Source organism: Phyllobates terribilis, unplaced genomic scaffold, assembly GCF_046119375.1.
Source record: "Phyllobates terribilis strain yellow unplaced genomic scaffold, ASM4611937v1 Scaffold_8__6_contigs__length_399053987, whole genome shotgun sequence".
NCBI classification, from domain to species: Eukaryota; Metazoa; Chordata; class Amphibia; order Anura; family Dendrobatidae; genus Phyllobates; species Phyllobates terribilis.
Genome location: NW_027362768.1, coordinates 367,645,106 through 367,668,029, shown reverse-complemented (window position 1 = coordinate 367,668,029; position 22,924 = coordinate 367,645,106). Strand labels below are relative to the sequence as shown.

General features: G+C 43.3%; 1 protein-coding gene across 1 annotated transcript; it reads left to right on the top strand.

The window, feature by feature from the left end:
* Window positions 1-1,013: 1,013 nt before the first annotated feature.
* On the top strand, window positions 1,014-21,798 carry LOC141157508 (solute carrier family 26 member 6-like). The gene is made up of 21 exons (XM_073644899.1): window positions 1,014-1,146; window positions 2,568-2,771; window positions 5,599-5,738; window positions 5,841-5,951; window positions 6,104-6,270; window positions 8,193-8,357; window positions 8,495-8,647; window positions 9,776-9,858; window positions 10,180-10,327; window positions 10,470-10,583; window positions 11,019-11,096; window positions 11,397-11,492; window positions 12,233-12,339; window positions 14,398-14,467; window positions 15,114-15,206; window positions 19,222-19,335; window positions 19,526-19,594; window positions 19,744-19,929; window positions 20,458-20,512; window positions 20,687-20,823; window positions 21,563-21,798. The coding sequence occupies exons 2-21, from the start codon at window positions 2,626-2,628 to the stop codon at window positions 21,584-21,586; spliced, it is 2,256 nt and encodes a 751-aa protein (XP_073501000.1). The 5' UTR covers window positions 1,014-1,146; window positions 2,568-2,625; the 3' UTR covers window positions 21,587-21,798.
* Window positions 21,799-22,924: the final 1,126 nt, after the last annotated feature.

Here is a 22,924-nt window from a genome sequence, read left to right as displayed (position 1 = left end):
CAAAGGTGGCGCTGTTTCTAGCAGGAACAATTGTATTTTTAGTCATGGGGGGATTCCTTAATAGTGCAATAGGAGGTCTACAGTGACTTTTGTTAATATGGTGGGACTTGGGGCCGCAGACACTAATACATTGGTACTAGATGTTTGGTCTTCTGGAACAGAGGAACTATGAAAAATTTGTTGGGGTGCCATTATTAAACTTCAATTTATCATACAATATTTTCAGTAATTGGCCTCAAGTTCCCTATTCTCCATTAATGGGAGAGGAGTTAGAGAAGACCCGTTGCTTCCCATGAATTAGTAATTCTTAACTTTGTGCGAAATATCGCTGTTCTCCTGAATCCGGCGGCGTTTTTCTTTTTTTCCTACTGTTCTCCATTCCTGAGATATGGCCCCTTCTTCCCTCTAGTCTTGTTAGTCAAGTGGGCGAGGCCATGAACCCTACACCCTTGTGCATCTATTTAAGGACCACTCCCACTTGGATAAAAAGTCTAGATTTATATAAAGTGAAGAGAAGGCCATATCTCGGAAACGGGGAGGCGCAGAAACAAATGGAAAACAACGTAAGATTCAGGAGAACAGCGGCATTTACACTAGATAAAATTAAAGTACATTTCTGACAAGTGACAGATCCCCTTTAACTACTGTATATGGAATAGTAAGTGTCATACAATATAATAAGATGACGCCTGAAGTTGCATTTCTATAATCGCCCATTGTGCATACAGCGTACGGCGGTGCTGTGACACTGCTGCTTGTATCTGATTGACACATTGTTAAATTTGTGACCTAGATGTTTACAATGATCTAAATAAAAAGAATGGAGCAGCCAAAGTGGTCAAACAATGGGGACTTCTGATGAAACGTTTGCGTTTTCGGAGGGTCATATGACCGTCATCGCCAAGGTCACTGTGAAATAATTGCTTTACAAGTGTTGGCGTTTTGGCCTTCGCACTGTGGCACCTTTGTTGTGGTGCAGGAGATACAGGTAGACAGAGTAAATACGATTGAGCAATAATAAGGGTGACACACAGTATAAATACAGCCGTGACAAATGCTGGGTGGGATTGGAAGAGAATCACATATACAGAGGCTGGGATTACTGAACTGCAGCCAGAACGCTCAATACTTGGATCACATTTGATGGTAAGTAACCTTGTAAGCTTATTGTTACTTGTAGTTACATTGTATTAATCTAGTAAGAGGACCCTATGGACTTTCAATATCTCATCATCCTAGACCCTTGTGAGTGACCTGGGATGCTGTACTTATTGTACAGTCGCATCTCCCTTGTGTACTTTATATAAGTGATCTGCAACCATTGTGCAAGATAACAACTCCCAGTATGCACAGTCTCAGGACATGATGGAAGTTGCAGACCATTGCCTTACATTTGCATTTGGCTACATAGATTGACTTTGTATCTACATAGAGATAAGATTTCTTTTTAGCTCCTAGAAGTATCTACTTAGAGGCAGATTTTTTTAATAGTTAAGTAAGGCTGTGTGCCCACGATGCGTTTTTTAAGCGTTTCCGCAGCGGCAAAAACGCTGCAGAAACGCTTACAAAACTCTTGGTAGAAGGTCTGCCATGGTCCACAATGATAATCCGCATGTGCTGTGCACATGCTGCGGAAATTTCCTCTGCGGATTATCATTGCGGAAAAAAACGCAGCACTACCAATTATTTTGCGGAAGTGCTGCGTTTTCGCCGCCATTGACTTGCATTGAAACGCATGGATTACGCATCACTGCATATGTAGATGAGCATTCCACGCGTTTCAATGTGCGGATGGTACCCAGGTGTGGAGAAGAGGAGACTCTCCTCCAGACCCGGGTACCATTGAACCTGTGAAAAAAAAGAGTAAAATAAAAAAATAAATGTTATATTTACCTTCTGACGGCCCGCGCTGCGCTCTCCCTCCCTTGCCGGCAAATCGCGGTGGACTGAAGGACCTGCGCTGACGTCATAGTCATGTGACCGCAGGTCCTTCAGTGTACCGCGATCTGCTGTTAAGGGAGAACGGAGCGAAGCAAGACACCGGGGGCCATCAGAAGGTAAGTATAGATTTATTTTTTTATTTTTGACCATTCTTTCGGTCACACTATATACAGTAAATCCATGCTGGTTGCATGGATTTATATAGTGTGACCAAGTTGACAAGCACTTTCCAAGTGATGCTAAAATCGCTTGGAAAGCGCTGGTCAACCCGCATGCGGAAATGCATGTGAAGAACGCTTCACATCCGCATGTCCCTGGCAGGAAAAACACATGTACAATCCGCATGCATTTTTTCTGCCAGGGAGATGCAGAAACGCTCAGGAAAAATCCGGAGCATTTCTGCATCGTGGGCACATAGCCTAAGGGGAAAATGAGTGCAGGATCAGAGCTTATTTATTGTCTGTTTCCTTGGAAACATAAGGGTCTGCATAAGAGCTGTACACGCAAAATATATTTTTTTCTTTATATAGGTAATAAAAATAATTGGTTGCAAAGAATTCCAGATTTTTCTTGGACAAAAATTCTTGACAGGTTAATGCAATAATGAGAATTTCTTTTCTCGACAGTAATGCCAATCTTGGCCGCTTCAGTTGTAAGTCGTTTTCCCAATAGAGATATCTAATAATGACACAGGAGAAGCAGAGGTTGGTGCACAGGCAATGCCATCCACCGAGGCAGCAAGCCATAAGTGAAGCCGATCTGGACAGAATAGCTCCAAGGACCAGCGTTGCAAGACCATCCTTCTGGAGAAGATGTAAGAGCCGGATACGGTGAGTGGAGCACAAAGATTTTCCAAGTTATATCCATTTTTGGGTAAAAATCAAAATTACCACTTGAACAGCCTTGATAGACTTGTTTCCCAGAATCCTGGATAGCCAATATGGCTGGATATAAGGAAAGGGGTAATCCGCTCACCTTCCAGGGAGGACAATTTAGTGTGAAACCACTTGTATTCACATAGGAACCCTGTTAGACCTTGTTTGGTCAGGGTGTGGTGCAAGGAGTGTAGGAACATACCAGGCTGGTATCCAGATCAGAAAGGGAAGAATGGTCCATAAGGACTGGGCTCCAGCACCAATGGAAAAATGTTAAAACATAACTTTTACTGTGGGGTGAGAAAAAGCAAAAAAATAAAGATCAAAGATCCATAAGCTTACGCATTTCAGGTTAGCAGCCCTTATTCATAGCCCATTCAAGGGCCTGGGAAGAACCCTAGAGGGCACTGTCATGGTGGTCACTCCAGTTATACATTTCTTTTTCCCTTTTTAGCAAATGTTTATCAAATGGAAAGAGGGAGGCATATCTAAAGAAGAACATAATGTTGTCTGTAGGGAATGCAGGGCAAGTGTGAGAAGAGCTAAAGCCAGTAATGAACTGGGGCTTGCAAGGAAGACCAAAAGCAATGAAAAAGTATTTGGGAAGGGGGTATGTCAAAAGCAAAAGAAACGTCAAAGTTGCTATAGGATTTTAACAGGATGAAAAGGGTGAAGTGGTCAAAAATTATGTTTAACAGGCCGAACTTTTAAATTTCTATTTTGCATCTGTGTTCTCTAAGAAAGGAATTGTAACATCAACTGATCTTTACTGTGCTATTGAAAGAATAAAAGAATCCACACCTATCTATAAACAGAGAGATGGTTAGGGAACACTTAGCTCATATAAATGAATTTAAATCTCCTGGTCCAGATGAATTACATCCTAGGGTACTGAAAGAGATAGCAGATAAATTGCAAAATCACTAGCCAAAATCTTTGAAAATTCCTTGGGAACAGGAGAAGTCACAGAAGATTGGAGAAGGGCAAATGTCCCTATCGTCAAAAAAAAAAAGAAAGAAGGTGGAGCCAGGAAATTACAAACCAGTGAGCCTTACTTCTATACCAGGAAAGATCTTTGAACAAATTATTAAACAACATGTATGTAAGTACTTGGAGAAGAATACAGTAATTAACCAGAGCCAGAATGGGGTTGTAGCAAACAAGTCATGCCAGACTAATCTAATTTCTTTCTATGACGTAATCACTGACTGGGTGGATCAGGGAAATGCGGCAGACATAGTATATCTTGACTTCAGCGAAGCATTTGATAAAATCTCATGACCAAGTATGGGATTGACAAGGCTACGGTTAGGTGGATTCATAACTGGCTCAGTGATTGTACTCAAAGAGTGGTAATAAATGATTGCACATCCAATTGGAAGAGTGTTTCAAGTGGGGTAACACAAGGCTCTGTCCTGGCCCAAGTGTTGTTCAACATTTTTTATAAATGATCTAGATGAGGGAACTGAAGGTAAACGAATCAAATTTGCAGACTATGCACAGCTAGGAGGGATAGAAGGATCTAGATAAGCTTCAACAATGGACAACAACTAAAGGCCCGTCACACTAAGCGAGATCGCTGCTGAGTCACAAGTTTTGTGACGCAACAGCGACCTCCGCAGCGATCTCGCTACGTTTGACACTTAGCAGCGACCAGGCCCCTGCTGTGAGATCGCTGGTCGTGTCGGAATGGTCTGGACATTTCTTGATCGTTGAGGCCCCGCTGGGTAGCATGCATCAGTGTGTTTGACACCTTACCAACGACCTTGTTGACGACTCAGACACAGAAACACATAGGCGTGCATCGTTATACAGATCATTACGGGTCGCTGCATCGCTGCTGCGTCGTTGGGAAGATCTGACTGTTTGACATCTCACCAGCGACCACATAGCGACGCAGCAACAATCGCTGACAGGTCGTATCGTTGTCGGGATCGCTGTAGCGTCGCTTAGTGTGACGGGGCCTTAATAGAATGGTATTTATTTAATGGAGAAATGCAAGATTCTACATCTGGGCAAGAAAAATGAAAATGACATCTACAGAATGGGAGGAATAAAATGAAGAAACAGCCCGTGTGAAAAAGACTTGTGTATACTAATAGATCACAGACTGGACATGAGTCAACAGTGTGATGCAGCAGCAAAAAAGGCAAACACCGTTCTGGGATGTATTAAGAGAAGCATAGAGTCCAGATCACGTGAAGTAATTATCCCCCTCTTCTCCTCCTTGGTCAGACCTCATCTGGAATACTGTGTCCAGTTCTGGGCACCACATTTTAAAAAAGACATGAAGAAACTGGAGCAAGTTTAGAGAAGAGCGACCAGGATGGTGAGCGGACTGCAAACTATGTCCTACGAGGAACGGTTAGAGTATCTGGGAATGTTTAGCTTGCAAAAAAAGAAGACTGAGAGGAGACTTAATAGCAGTCTACAACTATCTGAAGGGCTGTCACAGTGTAGAGGGATCATCCTTATTCTCATTTACACATGGAAACACGAGAAGCAATGGGATGAACCTGACAGGGAGAAGATACAGATTAGATATTAGAAGACACTTTTTGACAGTGAGGATATCAATGAGTGGAACAGGCGACCACGAGAGGTGGTGAGTTCTCCTTCAATGGACGTCTTCAAACAGAGGCTGGACAGACGTCTGTCTGAGATGGTTTAGTGAATCCTGCATTGAGCAGGGGGTTGGACCAGATGACCCTGGAGGCCCCTTCCAACTTTAACCTTCTAGGATTCTATGATTCTCTAATGTCAATATCCCTTCTATTTTCAGATGTTCCCAGGCCACGGCATTGTCCTTGCTGCTGAAATATGTCCCTGTCCTTCGGTGGCTTCCGCGGTATCCAGTCCGGGATTGGATATTGGGGGACCTCATCTCTGGGATTAGCGTTGGCATAATCCAGTTACCGCAGGGTAATTCATCACTAAATCCTGATCATACCTGTTATTATGCCCCCTGCTGTCCTGTTGATATAGATTGTAATTAACATGTGTAACATCTTTGTTTTATTTTAGGTTTGGCGTACTCGCTCCTGGCTGGCCTGCCCCCCGTCTTTGGCCTCTATACCTCCTTCTATCCTGTCTTTATATATTTCCTCCTCGGGACTTCTAGACATATATCTGTAGGTGGGTTCTGTGCTGTTTACTGGGGGGGGGTGGGCAATATATCTCACTTATAACCCAGCTGCACTTTTATAATGTAATGATTTTAGACTTGGTGGCCCTTTTTAATTAAGCTGGAACGGATATTTCATGATTTTTATTTTTATGTCGCCCAGGTACATTTGCGGTAGTGTGTGTCATGATCGCCAGTGTGACCGAATCTTTGGCGCCCAATGAAAACTTCCTACTTGGAGACAACTCAACAAATATAGACCTGGCTGCCAGAGACCTGATGAGAGTGGAGCTCTCTATGGCTCTGGCATTTCTTGTAGGACTCTTTCAAGTAAGATATCATTATGTAATAACTCTAATAATGTACTTGCTAAATTTGCAATTATAATTTTGAACTTTAAAGAGTAACTGTCATTTAATTTATTTATTTTCTCCATAAATCAATAGTACAGATGAAAATAGGAAACTTTGTAACATATGTTATAAAATAAATCTGCTTCTTTCTCCTCCTGGACTGATGTTTCACTCTCAATTCATGGGTAAAATCTGTGTTCAGCGAAGACTGATTTTTCCATTATTGAGAGAGGAGATCACAGTTGGTGCTCATAAGATTCTATGCAGAGGGAAGGAGAAGCCAGGGGAATTCTGCTGCTAGGTCCCCTGAGACTAAAATTAATGTGTAGCTGTCATTTCAGGTAAACTTGCAGAAGAATGTCTGTGTCTGCCTCTAGGCCCTCCCTCCATCTCCTCCCATCTCCATAGAATCTTATGAGCACCAACTGCCATCTCTTATCTCCGCAATGGGAAAATCCGTCTTCACTGAATACACATTTTACCCATGAGTTGAGAGTGAAAAATCAGTACAGGAGGAGAAAGAATCAGATTTATTACAACGTTTTTTTTTTAAATTATTTTCATGTGTACTTTTGATAAAACTGATTGTCATTTTAATGTTTAATTGCAAAGCACCAAAAGTTTTAAATGCATTCCATGATTTATCCTGTACTGATCCTGAGTTAGATCCTGTATTATTCTTCAGAGCTGTACTCCCTATTCTGCTGGTGGACATTACATTAATTATCCTGTACTGATAAAAGATGTAATGTATGTACACAGTGACTGCACCAGCAGAATAGTGAGTGCAGCTCTGGAGTATAATACAGGAGGTAACTCAGGATCAGTAATGTAATGTATGTACACAGTGACTGCACCAGCAGAATAGTGAGTGCAGCTCTCGAGTATAATACAGCATGTAACTCAGGATCAGTACAGGATCAGTAATGTAATGTATGTACACAGGGACTGTACCAGCAGAATAGTGAGTGCAGCTCTGGAGTATAATACAGGATGTAACTCAGGATCAGTACAGGATAAGTAATGTAATGTATGTACACAGTGACTGCACCAGTTGAATAGTGAGTGCAGCTCTGGAGTATAATGCAGGAGGTAACTCGGGATCAGTAATGTAATGTATGTACACAGTGACTGCACCAGCAGAATAGTGAGCACAGCTCTGGAGTATAATACAGCATGTAACTCAGGATCAGTAAAGGATCAGTAATGTAATGCATGTACACAGTGACTGCACCAGCAGAATAGTGAGTGCAGCTCTGGAGTATAATACAGGATGTAACTCAGGATCAGTACAGGATCAGTAATGTAATGTATGTACACAGTGACTGCACCAGCAGAATAGTGAGTGCAGCTCTGGAGTATAATACAGGATGTAACTCAGGATCAGTAATGTAATGTATGTACACAGTGACTCCAGCAGCAGAATAGTGAGTGCAGCTCTGGAGTATAATAAAGGATGTAACTCAGGATCAGTAATGTAATGTATGTACACAGTGACTGCACCAGCAGAATAGTGAGTGCAGCTCTGGAGTATAATACAGGATGTAACTCAGGATCAGTAATGTAATGTATGTACACGGGGACTGCACCAGCAGAATAATGAGTACAGCTCTGGAGTATAATACAGGATGTAACTCAGGATCAGTAATGTAATGTATGTACACAGTGACTCCAGCAGCAGAATAGTGAGTGCAGCTCTGGAGTATAATAAAGGATGTAACTCAGGATCAGTAATGTAATGTATGTACACAGTGACTGCACCAGCAGAATAGCGAGTGCAGCTCTGGAGTAAAATACTGTCTTTAATTCAGGAGTACGGGATAAGTAATGTATTGTATTGATGTTTTTTACATCTATAGTTGGTGCTGATTTCTATTAACCCTTTACTCCCATTCATAGATAGCTCTGGGTCTCGTTCAGTTTGGGTGTGTGGTCACCTATCTCTCGGACCCCCTAATAAGTGGCTACACTACGGCATCGGCTGTCCACGTGCTGGTGTCCCAACTGAAATACCTCTTTGGTATTAGAATGAGCCAGAAGACGGAGCCGTTGTCATTAATATATGTAAGTTATATTACAGGGAATGATTCTGTTTTATACATCTACTTTGGAGACAACCTCTCGACTCGATTGCGTTCAATGAAGACGACATTGATATTGAATCTTTATTAGGTTTCTCTGTTTTCTTCCCTCCTATCTAGACCATCGTTAAGATCTTCTCGAGAATTACAGAAACCAATATCGGCTCATTGGTCACCAGCATCATCGCCATCGTCGTCCTCTTGCTAATGAAGTTTCTGAATGAGAAGTTTACTTCCAAACTTATTATTCCAGTTCCCATTGAACTGATCATGGTAAATCTCATATATAAAGTTCTTTACATTTTCATTTGTTAATTTTTATCTGGTTTTGGGAAAGTAGGGTGACAAAGTAGTATGATACTCCCACTCACCCTGGCATGTTGACAGCCAGCTTTCTCAGATTCCAGAATAATAACTGGATGGCACAAAGTGAGAAAAACATGACTGCGTTCTCCCAGATGTAGCTTCATAACTGTCCAAGTATTACTACTCCGCTCTATTGAAGTAAATATAGCTTGGTTGCAATACCTGACACAACCTGTAGACAAGTGTGGCGCTGTTTCAGGAAGAAAGCAATCGGGATTAAAAAAAAAAAATCGATTGATTGGTGATAACATTCCACCTGCTAGGGGTCCCACCACTGGCCTGACCCAAAAATTCCTGTATAGCCTGCCATGCCCTTTAACCCTTGCACCCTATTACAGACATTTTCCTATTGAGAGATCTGTAGAATGATTTAAAGGCTATGGACACTTTTGACATGGAAAAATTATGTTAGAAGTTAATAAAATAGCACTAGCTTTAAGACTGCAATTGTCATTCGTTAATTTATTATTTTTTAGACCTCCTTGAAATGCAGGTTGCAGCCTGATCCAGGTTTCAGATTTTTCTCTTGCGGGAGTGACTCTCCCAGTAATATAGGTTGGATATGGGGTCTGTGTGCATCCTGAGTGCTGCAGTCTTCATTAACTTATATATCAGCACAGCTTCTATCCTTCAATTATTTCCTCTTCGTGTACTTTCCTTCTTATCTACAACTTGTTTTCTCTGCCCTATCTGAGACTGCACATGCTTTCTCCCTTTCTCCGCACTTGAGATCTGTGACACAGGGGGTGGGGGAGAGCAGTGCGAGTCAAAATCAGGAACTCTGATGGTTTCATAACCTTTTTGCAGAGCACTGAGTTAGATAAAGGACTTGCATACACTCTACTGCAGCAAATTGATAGTTTTCGTGGAAAAAAAACTATTTAGAAGGTTGCGTAAAAGGGTCGTCTCATGTTCTTAAATGGATAAAATTGCAAAATGCTTGTAAAATCTAGCAAAATAGAAAATAAACAGTAAAAAAAAATTCTGCGTGAAGGTTTACACAACCTTGTAATTAGTAAATCTTGCTACTTTCAGCTCATTGTCTCTACTGGAGTATCATATGCTGTTGGACTTGATAAAAAATTTGGGATTGAGAATGTTGGGCACATCCCTGTGGGGTGAGTAATAGAAATATGACCGCTAATCATCCGGCAAATATTTATTAAAGAAAACTTTAATTTCTGTCTAGAAACTAGAGGGAGCTCAGTGTACAAGAATTTATACAGCTCCCATTAAACTTACAAAAGCTCCCTCTAGTGGTGGCTGCAGGTAAACAGTTTTTTATCCTTTACTTATCTATATAGGTGAAAAAAGTAAGTTTGTTATATTTTGAAATGAAATTGGTGCAGAATTTTGGACTGCAAGTAACTACTTTTTATCTAATTGTTATTTGATTGTCGCTTTAAATAAACAGCACTGAATCACATTATATGTTTTAGATTAAAGCTCCCGATGTTACCGGATTTCAGCCTGTTGGGAGATATTGTTGGAAACGCCTTCACCATTGCCGTGGTGGGCTACGCCATAACCATCTCCTTGGGGAAAGTGTTTGCCTCAAAGCACGGTTACAAAGTGGACAGTAACCAGGTGAGCCATTATAGCCAATTGTAACACACCGGAGAAGTCACCTTCTGAATGATGGGGGGGTTATAGATGGCTGCTGAATTTTTGGGGTGACCTTGCATAAATATGTTGTTTTTCCCCATGATTCTCCATTGTTTTATTACAGGAGCTCATTGCCATCGGCTTCAGTAACTTCGTTGGCAGCTTTTTCCAGTGTTTCGCCATTAGTGCCTCTGTGTCCAGGTCTCTGGTCCAGGAAAGTACTGGAGGAAACACTCAGGTGTGTGATCTAGTTATATCTATCCCACTCCCTGGGAAAGCTGGGTGACGACAACCAATATGGCCACCATACATTATGCAACTCCCAGCAAGTTCTGACACCATGAAGTTGTCGGCGGATGTTGGGAGTGATCATTTTACTACAGATGATGAGCTGCATGTTGGGAGATCAATGATTTAGAATATATTTTACTATATCTTAAAAGGGATGCAATTAAAAAAAAATGGCTGCCTGTTTTTTTTTGGTTTTTTTCCAGAAACGGTGTTTCATGGTAGTGTTTGGTACTGGAGGCCAACTCCATTCAGGTGAATGTGGCTGACCTGCAATACCACTCAAAACCTGTAGACAAGGGTGGCGTAATTTTAGAAGCAATCAGCTGTCTTATTCTAACACTGTACAACCTCATTACATTTCTTCTCCATCTTCTATGTCTAGGTGGCCAGCGCAGTAGCATCTTTTGTTGTCTTCGTCATCATATTGCGAGCTGGGGAACTTTTCCAGGAGTTGCCAAAGGTAAATGCAGCGCCCGTGTATATCCGTGTTCACGGAGCATAATGGGAATATGTGGCTAGTGAAGAAACACTTCTCATGTAGGGGCCCACACCTGCACATGGGCCTTCCCGTCCGAACCTACAGGTGTCCCCACAATCCATTCCACCAGGTGACGGGATCCAGACGTCTATTAGTAACATAGGTTTTGAAAATGTTTAAATAGCAATTTCCCATTTTTGTGTGATCAGATATATAGATTGTAGGGATTGCAATTACTCAGATAGCAGTCGCCTAATATCACATTTTCCCCCTTTTTTTTAGGCCATTTTGGCTTCAGTCATCATAGTCAATTTAAAGGGGATGTTTAAGCAGTTCTCCGAAGTTGGTGTCTTGTGGAGAAGCAACAAAATTGACATGGTGAGTGACGAGGATCGAGCGATAGACCATCTTCACCCCACAAAGTGCACTATGGAAGTTCCTACACACTATTAACCACCACTGGAAATTAGTAGCTAAACTTAAATGGGTTTATTCATAATAAAAAGCCTGGCTTTCTTCCAAAAAACAGTGCCACATCTGTACACAGGTTGTATCTAGTATTACAGCTTGGCGAAATTCAATTGAATGGAGATGAACTGCAATACCACATATAACCTGAAACAGGTGTGGTGCTGTCCTTTAAAATAAAGCGGAGTGTGTCACACTGTAAGGACACGTTCACACGTTCAGTATTTGATCAGTATTTTACATCAGTGTTTGTAGGCCAAAATTATTAGTGGAACAATCAGAGGAAAAGTATAATAGAAACTCGTCACCACTTCTGTATTTTTCACCCAATCCTGGTTTTGGCTTACAAATACTGATATGATATACTGACCAAATACTGAACGTGTGAACGTGGCTTAGAGGACATTGCACCAGGCCAACTAATCAAAAGTGAAGCCTGGGATGCCGGCCGCTGGGACGCCGGCCGTTGGGATGCTGTTGGCTGTTTGCAGGGCTTCACCCAGCATCCATAGAATACTGATATGGACCGAACACTTCTCGTAGTGGAAATTTTTGTTACAGCTGAATCCACACCAGACAATTCTCTGTGACTCCAGACTGATGCACTGTTTTCTGCTTATTCACTTACTGATTTCTTGCATTCTGTTTAGCTGACCTGGTTGGTGACATTTGCTGCCACAATCCTGTTCAATATGGACATTGGTCTGGCCGTCTCTGTTGCATTTTCCTTGCTGACTGTTATTTTCAGGACACAGCTGTGAGTAGTCTATTATAAGTCTCAGTACCCCCCACATGGTGCCTGTATGCTTGCCATAATACTATCATAGCAGCTGCCTGCAGCCACCACCAGGGGGATCTCCTCAGTGCATGCAGTCATATAGTCTCCAGTCAGTTCTACGCTAGCTGTATAAATCATATGTAATGAGCTCCCTCTAGTGGTGGCTGTATAAATCTGTATGTAGTGAGCTCCCCCTAGTGGTGGCTGTATAAATCATATGGAGTGAGCTCCCCCTAGTGGTGGCTGTATAAATCTGTATGCAGTGAGCTCCCTCTAGTGGTGGCTGTACAAATCATATGGAGTGAGCTGCCTCTAGTGGTGGCTGTATTAATCTACATGTAGTGAGCTCCCCTTAGTGGTGGCTGTATTAATCTGCATTCAGTGAGCTGCCTCTAGTGGTGGCTGTATAAATCATATGGAGTGAGCTCCCCCTAGTGGTGGCTGTATAAATCTGTATGTAGTGAGCTCCCTCTAGTGGTGGCTGTATAAATCTGTATGTAGTGAGCTCCCTCTAGTGGTGGCTGTATAAATCTGTATGCAGTGAGCGGCCTCTAGTGGTGGCTGTATAAATCTACATGTAGTGAGCTCCCCTTAGTGGTGGCTGTATAAATCTGTATGCAGTGAGCTCCCTCTAGTGGTGGCTGTATAAATCATATGGAGTGAGCTCCCCCTAGTGGTGGCTGTATTAATCTGCATTCAGTGAGCTCCCCCTAGTGGTGACTGTATAAATCTGTATGTAGTGAGCTCCCTCTAGTGGTGGCTGTATAAATCTGTATGCAGTGAGCGGCCTCTAGTGGTGGCTGTATAAATCTACATGTAGTGAGCTCCCCTTAGTGGTGGCTGTATAAATCTGTATGCAGTGAGCTCCCTCTAGTGGTGGCTGTATAAATCATATGGAGTGAGCTCCCCCTAGTGGTGGCTGTATTAATCTGCATTCAGTGAGCTCCCCCTAGTGGTGGCTGTATTAATCTACATGTAGTGAGCTCCCCTTAGTGGTGGCTGTATTAATCTACATGTAGTGAGCTCCCTCTAGTGGTGGATGTATAAATCTGTATGTAGTGAGCTCCCCCTAGTGGTGGCTGTATAAATCATATGGAGTGAGCTCCCCCTAGTGGTGGCTGTATAAATCTGTATGCAGTGAGCTGCCTCTAGTGGTGGCTGTATAAATCTGTATGTAGTGAGCTCCCTCTAGTGGTGGCTGTACAAATCATATGGAGTGAGCTCCCCTTAGTGGTGGCTGTATAAATCTGTATGTAGTGAGCTCCCTCTAGTGGTGGCTGTACAAATCATATGGAGTGAGCTGCCTCTAGTGGTGGCTGTATAAATCTGTATGCAGTGAGCTGCCTCTAATGGTGGCTGTACAAATCATATGGAGTGAGCTGCCTCTAGTGGTGGCTGTATTAATCTGCATTCAGTGAGCTCCCTCTAGTGGTGGCTGTATTAATCTGCATTCAGTGAGCTGCCTCTAGTGGTGGCTGTATTAATCTACATGTAGTCAGCTCCCTCTAGTGGTGGCTGTATAAATCTGTATCCAGTGAACTCTCCCTAGTGGTGGTTGTATAAATCATATGTAGCAAGCTCCCTCTAGTGGTGGCTTTATAAATCGATATGCATTGAGCTCCCCCTAGTGGTGGCTGTATAAATTATATGGAGTTAACTACCCCTCGTGGTGGATGTATATACTGTATCTGTATGTAGTGAGCTCCCCTAATAGTTGCTGTATAAATAATATGGAGTGAGGTCCCCCTCATGTTGGCTGCATATATCTGTATGTAGTGAGCTGTATAAATCTGTATAATGACTGTATAAATTATATGCATTGAGCTCCCCCTACTGGTGGCTGCAGGCAGAAAGAATTGTAACATGAGAAAACAGAGTTCCCCCTATAAAAATGTATAATAAAATTAATTAACTAAATGGTGGGTAATAAGTTTGAGTGAAATTCTCAGTAGGGAGGAGCAGAGACCCGTCAACATTTTGTTACATGGTTGGTCTATTACTGATCTCTCATCAGAGGTGCAATCTTTGCCATTTCAGATCCAATTACTCCATCTTGGGCCAAGTATATGAAACCAGTATTTACAGAGACGTGTCAAGATGTCATCAGGTAACCGTTACTTATAAAATACTGACAATACTCCGTGCTGTAACATCTGATGCTATGTGGAGACCGTCAGTAAGCAAGAAAGCAAAAGATGATGGATCTTACAATGATGTCGTTTTGGATTTTACTTCTTGTTTGAGTATATACCCGGCAGCCGTTTCAGCCCTTCCAGCCATGTGAATACCTTTTGGGTATTTGCATAGGGAACTCTAGTGTGCCAGGCTGTAGGGTGCACTAAAGTGGTAATCTAGTCCTCATCTAGGACACTGGCCACCTCTTCAGAGGTGGCCAGTAATCTGGACAACAAGCCGTAAACTATTGTGTTTAAAAAGAGAACAGAGAGGATTTTTAAATTGCTAAGTTGCTTATTTTTCCAAGCATTTTGCAATTTTTTTTACCAATTTAAGATCAGACCACCCCAATAATCCCCTGTAAAGCAATCATACCCACAATCCATTTACAGCAGGGCATCATCATGGACTCCTAGTACTAATCCGAGATCCGTCAACAGAAGCTTGTTAACTGTTTCCTTGCAGCAAAGGGAGATTACAGCCACTGGTACTTAGTGAAGGTTCTTGATTTTATGTACCTTACGTATAGAGTACAGCCGTCTGCACACAGTTATTATTTATACATTTCCATATTCCAGGCCAAGGAGATACCAAGGATAAAAATCTTCCACTCGTCCTCCACGGTCTATTATGCCAACGCAGACCAGTATCTAGAGACGCTCTGCCGGAAGGTAAAAGTAGGGGGGAAATTTCAGTGAATTGCAAATTTTCTGTCCATAAAGCTGATCGAAAACTTCTGCAACTTTTTATTAAACTTTGTTTGAATTTTCCTTTTTTTTTATATATAAGATATATTTGCTGTCAGTGACTGGAAACACTATTTACATCCAGTAACTGATACCCTGCCCCGTCCAACTGACGCAGGTGCAGGACTTGTTTCAGAACTCACTTATGAGGAAAATGGGTCACGTGGGCAAAAATGGCGCAGAAATACAGCGCTGTGGTATTAGACAAACAAGTAAAACACCATGAAATTATGGGCTTACAAATGTATAAACCACATGGCCAAAAACTGCGGCACGTTACCTGCTGGTGTGAATCGCCCTTTGGCAATGTTCAGATGAGCGTTAGAATTATCAGTTCAGTTGTGTAACCGGTTGCGTGTAGCTCCATGTCCTCATCTACACCTTGGATGGGTGCAGCCGCTGCCTCCACAAGCTCTGTCTTGTCTGTAAAATGGATGAGACTAATGCAGGCCCATGTGGAAAATCACAGTCTAGTACATCGCTGCTAAGTGCACGGGCACTATATACACAGCACAACTGTCTGGCACGCTGCAGCTATGTGCACGGGCACTATATACACAGCACTACTGTCTGGTACGCTGCGGCTATGTGCACGGGCACTATATACACAGCACAACTGTCTGGCACGCTGCGGCTATGTGCACGGGCACTATATACACAGCACAACTGTCTGGCACGCTGCGGCTGTGTGCACGGGCACTATATACACAGCACAACTGTCTGGCACGCTGCAGCTATGTGCACGGGCACTATATACACAGCACAACTGTCTGGCACGCTGCGGCTGTGTGCACGGGCACTATATACACAGCACAACTGTCTGGCACGCTGCGGCTATGTGCACGGGCACTATATACACAGCACAACTGTCTGGCACGCTGCGGCTGTGTGCACGGGCACTATATACACAGCACAACTGTCTGGTACGCTGCGGCTATGTGCACGGGCACTATATACACAGCACAACTGTCTGGCACGCTGCAGCTATGTGCACGGGCACTATATACACAGCACAACTGTCTGGCACGCTGCGGCTGTGTGCACGGGCACTATATACACAGCACAACTGTCTGGCATGCTGCAGCTGTGTGCACGGGCACTATATACACAGCACAACTGTCTGGCACGCTGCAGCTATGTGCACGGGCACTATATACACAGCACAACTGTCTGGCACGCTGCGGCTATGTGCACGGGCACTATATACACAGCACAACTGTCTGGCACGCTGCGGCCATGTGCACGGGCACTATATACACAGCACAACTGTCTGGCATGCTGCGGCCATGTGCACGGGCACTATATACACAGCACAACTGTCTGGCATGCTGCAGCTATGTGCACGGGCACTATATACACAGCACAACTGTCTGGCACGCTGCAGCTGTGTGCACGGGCACTATATACACAGCACAACTGTCTGGCATGCTGCAGCTATGTGCACGGGCACTATATACACAGCACAACTGTCTGGCACGCTGCAGCTGTGTGCACGGGCACTATATACACAGCACAACTGTCTGGCATGCTGCAGCTATTTGCACGGGCACTATATACACAGCACAACTGTCTGGCACGCTGCAGCTATTTGCACGGGCACTATATACACAGCACAACTGTCTGGCACGCTGCGGCTATGTGCACGGGCACTATATACACAGCACAACTGTCTGGCACGCTGCAGCTATGTGCACAGGCACTATATACACAGCACAACTATCTGGCACGCTGTGGCCATGTGCACGGGCACTATATACACAGCACAACTGTCTGGTACGCTGCGGCTATGTGCACGGGCACTATATACACAGCACAACTGTCTGGCACGCTGCGGCTGTGTGCACGGGCACTATATACACAGCACAACTGTCTGGCATGCTGCAGCTGTGTGCACGGGCACTATATACACAGCACAACTGTCTGGCACGCTGCAGCTATGTGCACGGGCACTATATACACAGCACAACTGTCTGGCACGCTGCGGCTATGTGCACGGGCACTATATACACAGCACAACTGTCTGGCACGCTGCGGCCATGTGCACGGGCACTATATACACAGCACAACTGTCTGGCATGCTGCGGCCATGTGCACGGGCACTATATACACAGCACAACTGTCTGGCATGCTGCAGCTGTGTGCACGGGCACTATATACACAGCACAACTGTCTGGCACGCTGCAGCTATGTGCACGGGCACTATATACACAGCACAACTGTCTGGCACGCTGCAGCTATGTGCACGGGCACTATATACACAGCACAACTGTCTGGCACGCTGCAGCTGTGTGCACGGGCACTATATACACAGCACAACTGTCTGGCACGCTGCAGCTATGTGCACGGGCACTATATACACAGCACAACTGTCTGGCACGCTGCAGCTATTTGCACGGGCACTATATACACAGCACAACTGTCTGGCATGCTGCAGCTATGTGCACAGGCACTATATACACAGCACAACTGTCTGGCATGCTGCAGCTGTGTGCACGGGCACTATATACACAGCACAACTGTCTGGCATGCTGCAGCTATGTGCACGGGCACTATATACACAGCACAACTATCTGGCACGCTGTGGCCATGTGCACGGGCACTATATACACAGCACAACTGTCTGGTACGCTGCGGCTATGTGCACGGGCACTATATACACAGTACAACTGTCTGGTACGCTGCGGCTATGTGCACGGGCACTATATACACAGCACTACTGTCTGGCACGCTGCGGCTATGTGCACGGGCATTATATACACAGCACTACTGTCTGGTACGCTGCGGCTATGTGCACAGGCACTATATACACAGCACTACTGTCTGGTACGCTGCGGCTATGTGCACGGGCACTATATACACAGCACTACTGTCTGGTACGCTGCGGCTATGTGCACGGGCACTATATACACAGCACTACTGTCTGGTACGCTGTGGCTATGTGCACGGGCACTATATACACAGCACTACTGTCTGGTACGCTGCGGCTATGTGCACGGGCACTATATACACAGCACAACTGTCTGGCACGCTGCGGCTATGTGCACGGGCACTATATACACAGCACTACTGTCTGGCACGCTGCGGCTATGTGCACGGGCACTATATACACAGCACTACTGTCTGGCACGCTGCGGCTATGTGCACGGGCACTATATACACAGCACTACTGTCTGGCACGCTGCGGCTATGTGCACGGGCACTATATACACAGCACAACTGTCTGGCACGCTGCGGCTATGTGCACGGGCACTATATACACAGCACAACTGTCTGGCATGCTGCAGCTGTGTGCACGGGCACTATATACACAGCACTACTGTCTGGCACACTGCGGCTATGTGCACGGGCACTATATACACAACACAACTGTCTGGCATGCTGCGGCTATGTGCACGGGCACTATATACACAGCACAACTGTCTGGCACGCTGCGGCTATGTGCACGGGCACTATATACACAGCACTACTGTCTGGCACGCTGCGGCTATGTGCACGGGCACTATATACACAGCACTACTGTCTGGCACGCTGCGGCTATGTGCACGGGCACTATATACACAGCACAACTGTCTGGCACGCTGCAGCTATGTGCACGGGCACTATATACACAGCACAACTGTCTGGCACGCTGCAGCTATGTGCACGGGCACTATATACACAGCACAACTGTCTGGCACGCTGCAGCTATGTGCACGGGCACTATATACACAGCACAACTGTCTGGCACGCTGCAGCTATGTGCACGGGCACTATATACACAGCAGAGCTGCCTTGCACACTACTGCTATGTTCATTGGCACTGTATATAGTTGCAGAACTGGCTGATTGGCACACTACCTCTATGTGCATGGGCACTGTGTATTGTAGCAGTACTAGTGAATAGGCTAATGAATAGGTGAGGCACACGGCTGATGTCTGTCTGTCCATATCTCCTATATAGTGCGGAGTAGATGTGGAGAAGCTGATCGAGAAGAAGAGGAAAGCGATAAAGAAAACAATAAAAAGAGCACTTAAAGCAATGAAAAAAGCCAAGAAGGAGAATGAGGCCAAGAAGGTGAGAGTGTGGCTATCCCTGAGCTGCGTCCCCTTCATTCCCCTTTCGCAAAAATCTGACCAATCTACCCATGCAACGCCACTATTGCTGCATGACAGCTGCGTTAAAGTCACCAAAATTGCTAATTCCATTTTCTGGTGAATATGGCGTCTTCTCTTACCATAAACCCGATATATCATCTGTCTCGTAGATAACAGGACATGACAACATCGCCTTTGACCGCCTCGATCTTGGAAAACTAGAATATGAGATACAAGAGGTAACTATTCATTTTCTTTCATTTATGTCATTTATGCCAAGTAAAAAGTTGCATTTTAGACAGCTGAATGCTGGGAGTTGTAGTTTTACAACGATGTAAATAAGGTCAGGAACGCCTTACAGTCCATGATTTATTCTATCTCCCAATAGCACAAGGAGCAGGATATGACTGAGGGATCCATTATAGTTGTACCGGGTCACGCTGCCAATGAAGAGACCTCTGCAAAGAACACCCTGAAGTCGCTGGGGCTGGAGAAACCCGATTTCGACTCATTAATATTGGATTTCTCTTCGGTTAATTTTGTGGATACCGTCTGTGTCAGTGTTTTAAGAAAAGTAAGTTTACTGAATATTGAATTTATGTAAAAAAAAAAACAAAAAAAGAAAGTCAGGTTTTATTATACAGTGAGAGGGGCTACAGGGGTTGGTGGTGGTCTTTTCAACCTCCGTGAGAGCGAAGTATGTGCGAACAGAGTTGTCAGATGACATCCCAATCAATTTCTAAGAATTTGTAAGTCATGTAGGGTCCAGGAGAGTCCTGAAAAAATGTTAGAAATAGGATAAGGTCCTGACAATCTTATTCACAGAGTCCAAAATAAAACCTGAAAACTGTATTCATACAGTCCAGAATTGGGATGAGACTTGACAACCTTATTTACATGGTCCAGAACAAGACCTGACAGCCTTATTCACAGTCATATTACAGACACCTATTCCCACTAGTTTGGTAGATGAAGAAAGTAGATTTTTTTTTTTGCATAACTCTATTGTGAGGGATGTAGAAAATCTTTTTTCAGCTTCCCTAAATTATTATTATTATTATTATTATTATTATTTTTTTTTTTTAATTTTTATCTTTTTCAGATCTTCAAAAATTTTGCAGAGATTGAAGTGGACGTCTACCTGGCTGGCTGCAATGGTAAAGACATAATAATAAGAATAGTAATTTATGTGGTGGTCATGTGTGGCAATGGTGGAGGGGATGCGTCACTGTGAAACTGTACAGATAAGTAATTTCGGGGTCTGGAAAATTCGGGTGAAAATCCCTATGGTCCCTAGTTCTAAATAAAATGCTATATGTTTATTCCATCAGCGACCGTGATAAAAGGACTGGAGGACGGGAACCTATTTAATGAAAATTTCACCAAGTCTCAAATCTTCCCCTCTATCCACGATGCTGTTACCTATCTGACAATGGACCATGAGCAGATTTCCATTCATGAAGCCAACGTGAGTGAGGGAAGAGGGGTTCAACTGTCTGTATATGCGGTATAATACTCCACCCCGGGAAGCCGAGATATGAGGTGCTGTTTGCAGAGTCCTGACACTGTGGAGCTGCTTTAGCTATTGCCCTATGGCCACGTTCACACGTTCAGTATTTGGTCAGTATTTTACATCAGTATCTGTAAGCCAAAACCAGGAGTGGGTGATAAATACAGAAGTGGTGATGTGTTTCTATTATACTTTTCCACTGATTGTTCCACTCCTGATTTTGGCTTACAAATACTGATGTAAAATACTGACCAAATACTGAACGTGTGAACGTGGCCTATGGAAGGTAAACTAATCACAGGGAGGACGCTCTATTCTCCTAACAAGTAATATTGTGGCTCTGTGGAGCCAAGGGCTCATTATTTATGCTTTGTTGCACCATTCGGAGACGCCTATAACACCCATTCACCTGAATGAAGGTAACTTTGCACTGTGCAAATGAAGCAATACATGACTACAGGATCTGACTACACAGAGTGTGTTTGTCTGTTACCATAATGACACATAGCTCTACATAGGAGCTCCATGCACAAAATGGTAGATTTTTAATAAAAATTATTAGCAAAGTTGCTTCTTTTTTAAAATTCTGTATGCAATGGTTACAACAGTGTACATACCCTGTTTGTTTTAATCAAGTGCACTCACCCTGTGTGGTCTAATGATTAATATATATTATTAACCTCCCTCTTTCTTACAGAAAGATCCAGATACAAGTCTATAATCCATACGACTGATGAATGAAGCAAGCACTGTGTGTTTTCTGCCTATAATTCACAATAGTTCAATCTTCTACAGATAATGATTGTGCATTAATAAATGTTGGTCCTATCGCTGGACACGACTATTGTGTATATCGGGCGTGAATGTACCTGGTCGTATGTCACGATGATGAAATGTATAGATCTGTAAATAAAGTCTGTTCTTTAATTCTTACTCCCCTTTACGGTTTTATGTTCTAATTTCCTGACGCTGCAGTTTGAAGATCTGGGGCCTCGCCACCAAGATTACGACTTAAAAGGGGGTTCTTTTCCGTTATGTATATTTATGGCTTATCATTAAGCTCAGAAATGTAAGATTGAATTGGTGGCCATACACAGAGGAGCAAAGCTGGCTGAACCTCCCAGCAGGATGGGATGACGAATCTTTACACAAAAGGGTTCCCCCATCCTTTTTTCGCACGCGTATAAAACAAGTCCCACTGTTTTCAATTGGAAATTTGCATTGCGTTTTTTTTCAGTCGGAAGCAATGTCCAAAACTGGTTCGATAAGTGTCATATCAATGGGTGGATGTGTCCCAAAAACTGTGGAGGATAACAACCCCATTGATATTTGTTTTCAATGTGTATAGTTATTCGGCATGAATAACTTCTTAGGTTATGTTTCCATGATGAGTTTTTGATGCTAGGCAAAAAAATACAAGAAAGTGGAAGAATTTATAGAAATCTCATGCCCATAGTTTGTTTTTTTTACACTGTGTAAACTGACCTGCGGAGCGTTTTTGAAATCCGCAACATGTAAAATTCTCTTGCACTGAGTTTTATGTGCAGATTTTCCCCATAGAATTGCATTAGATGTAAAAAAAAACCCCCACACAACTGGATCAATAAAGTTTTGTCAAAGCCAAATACTAGGAAGCATAAAAAAAGAAGCAGCTGAATTTAAAACATGACATACCAAAAAGAGACAAAAACCAGTGTCAAAAATGTGATAAAAAAGCAATTAAAAAAATATAGCAAATAGGTGCAGAAATGCTCTAGAAAGTCTACAACCAGTATTTGATATCATTGTGTGTGTAAAAGTCCACTGCCAATATATAAGATTATTAACCTGTACGTTAAACACTGAAAAAAAAAAAAATCACTGCAATTTCACCCTCCAAAATGCAATAAAAAGTGATCAAAACAAGGCATGCACCCCAAAATGGAAAAAATACAATTATTAGCTCTGCGTGCAAAAGTATCAATCACACAGCTCCATTTATGGAAAAGTTATGGGTCACAAAAATATGGAGACACTATTTTTTTTTTCTACAGAATTAAAAAAAAAAAAATGTTTAAAT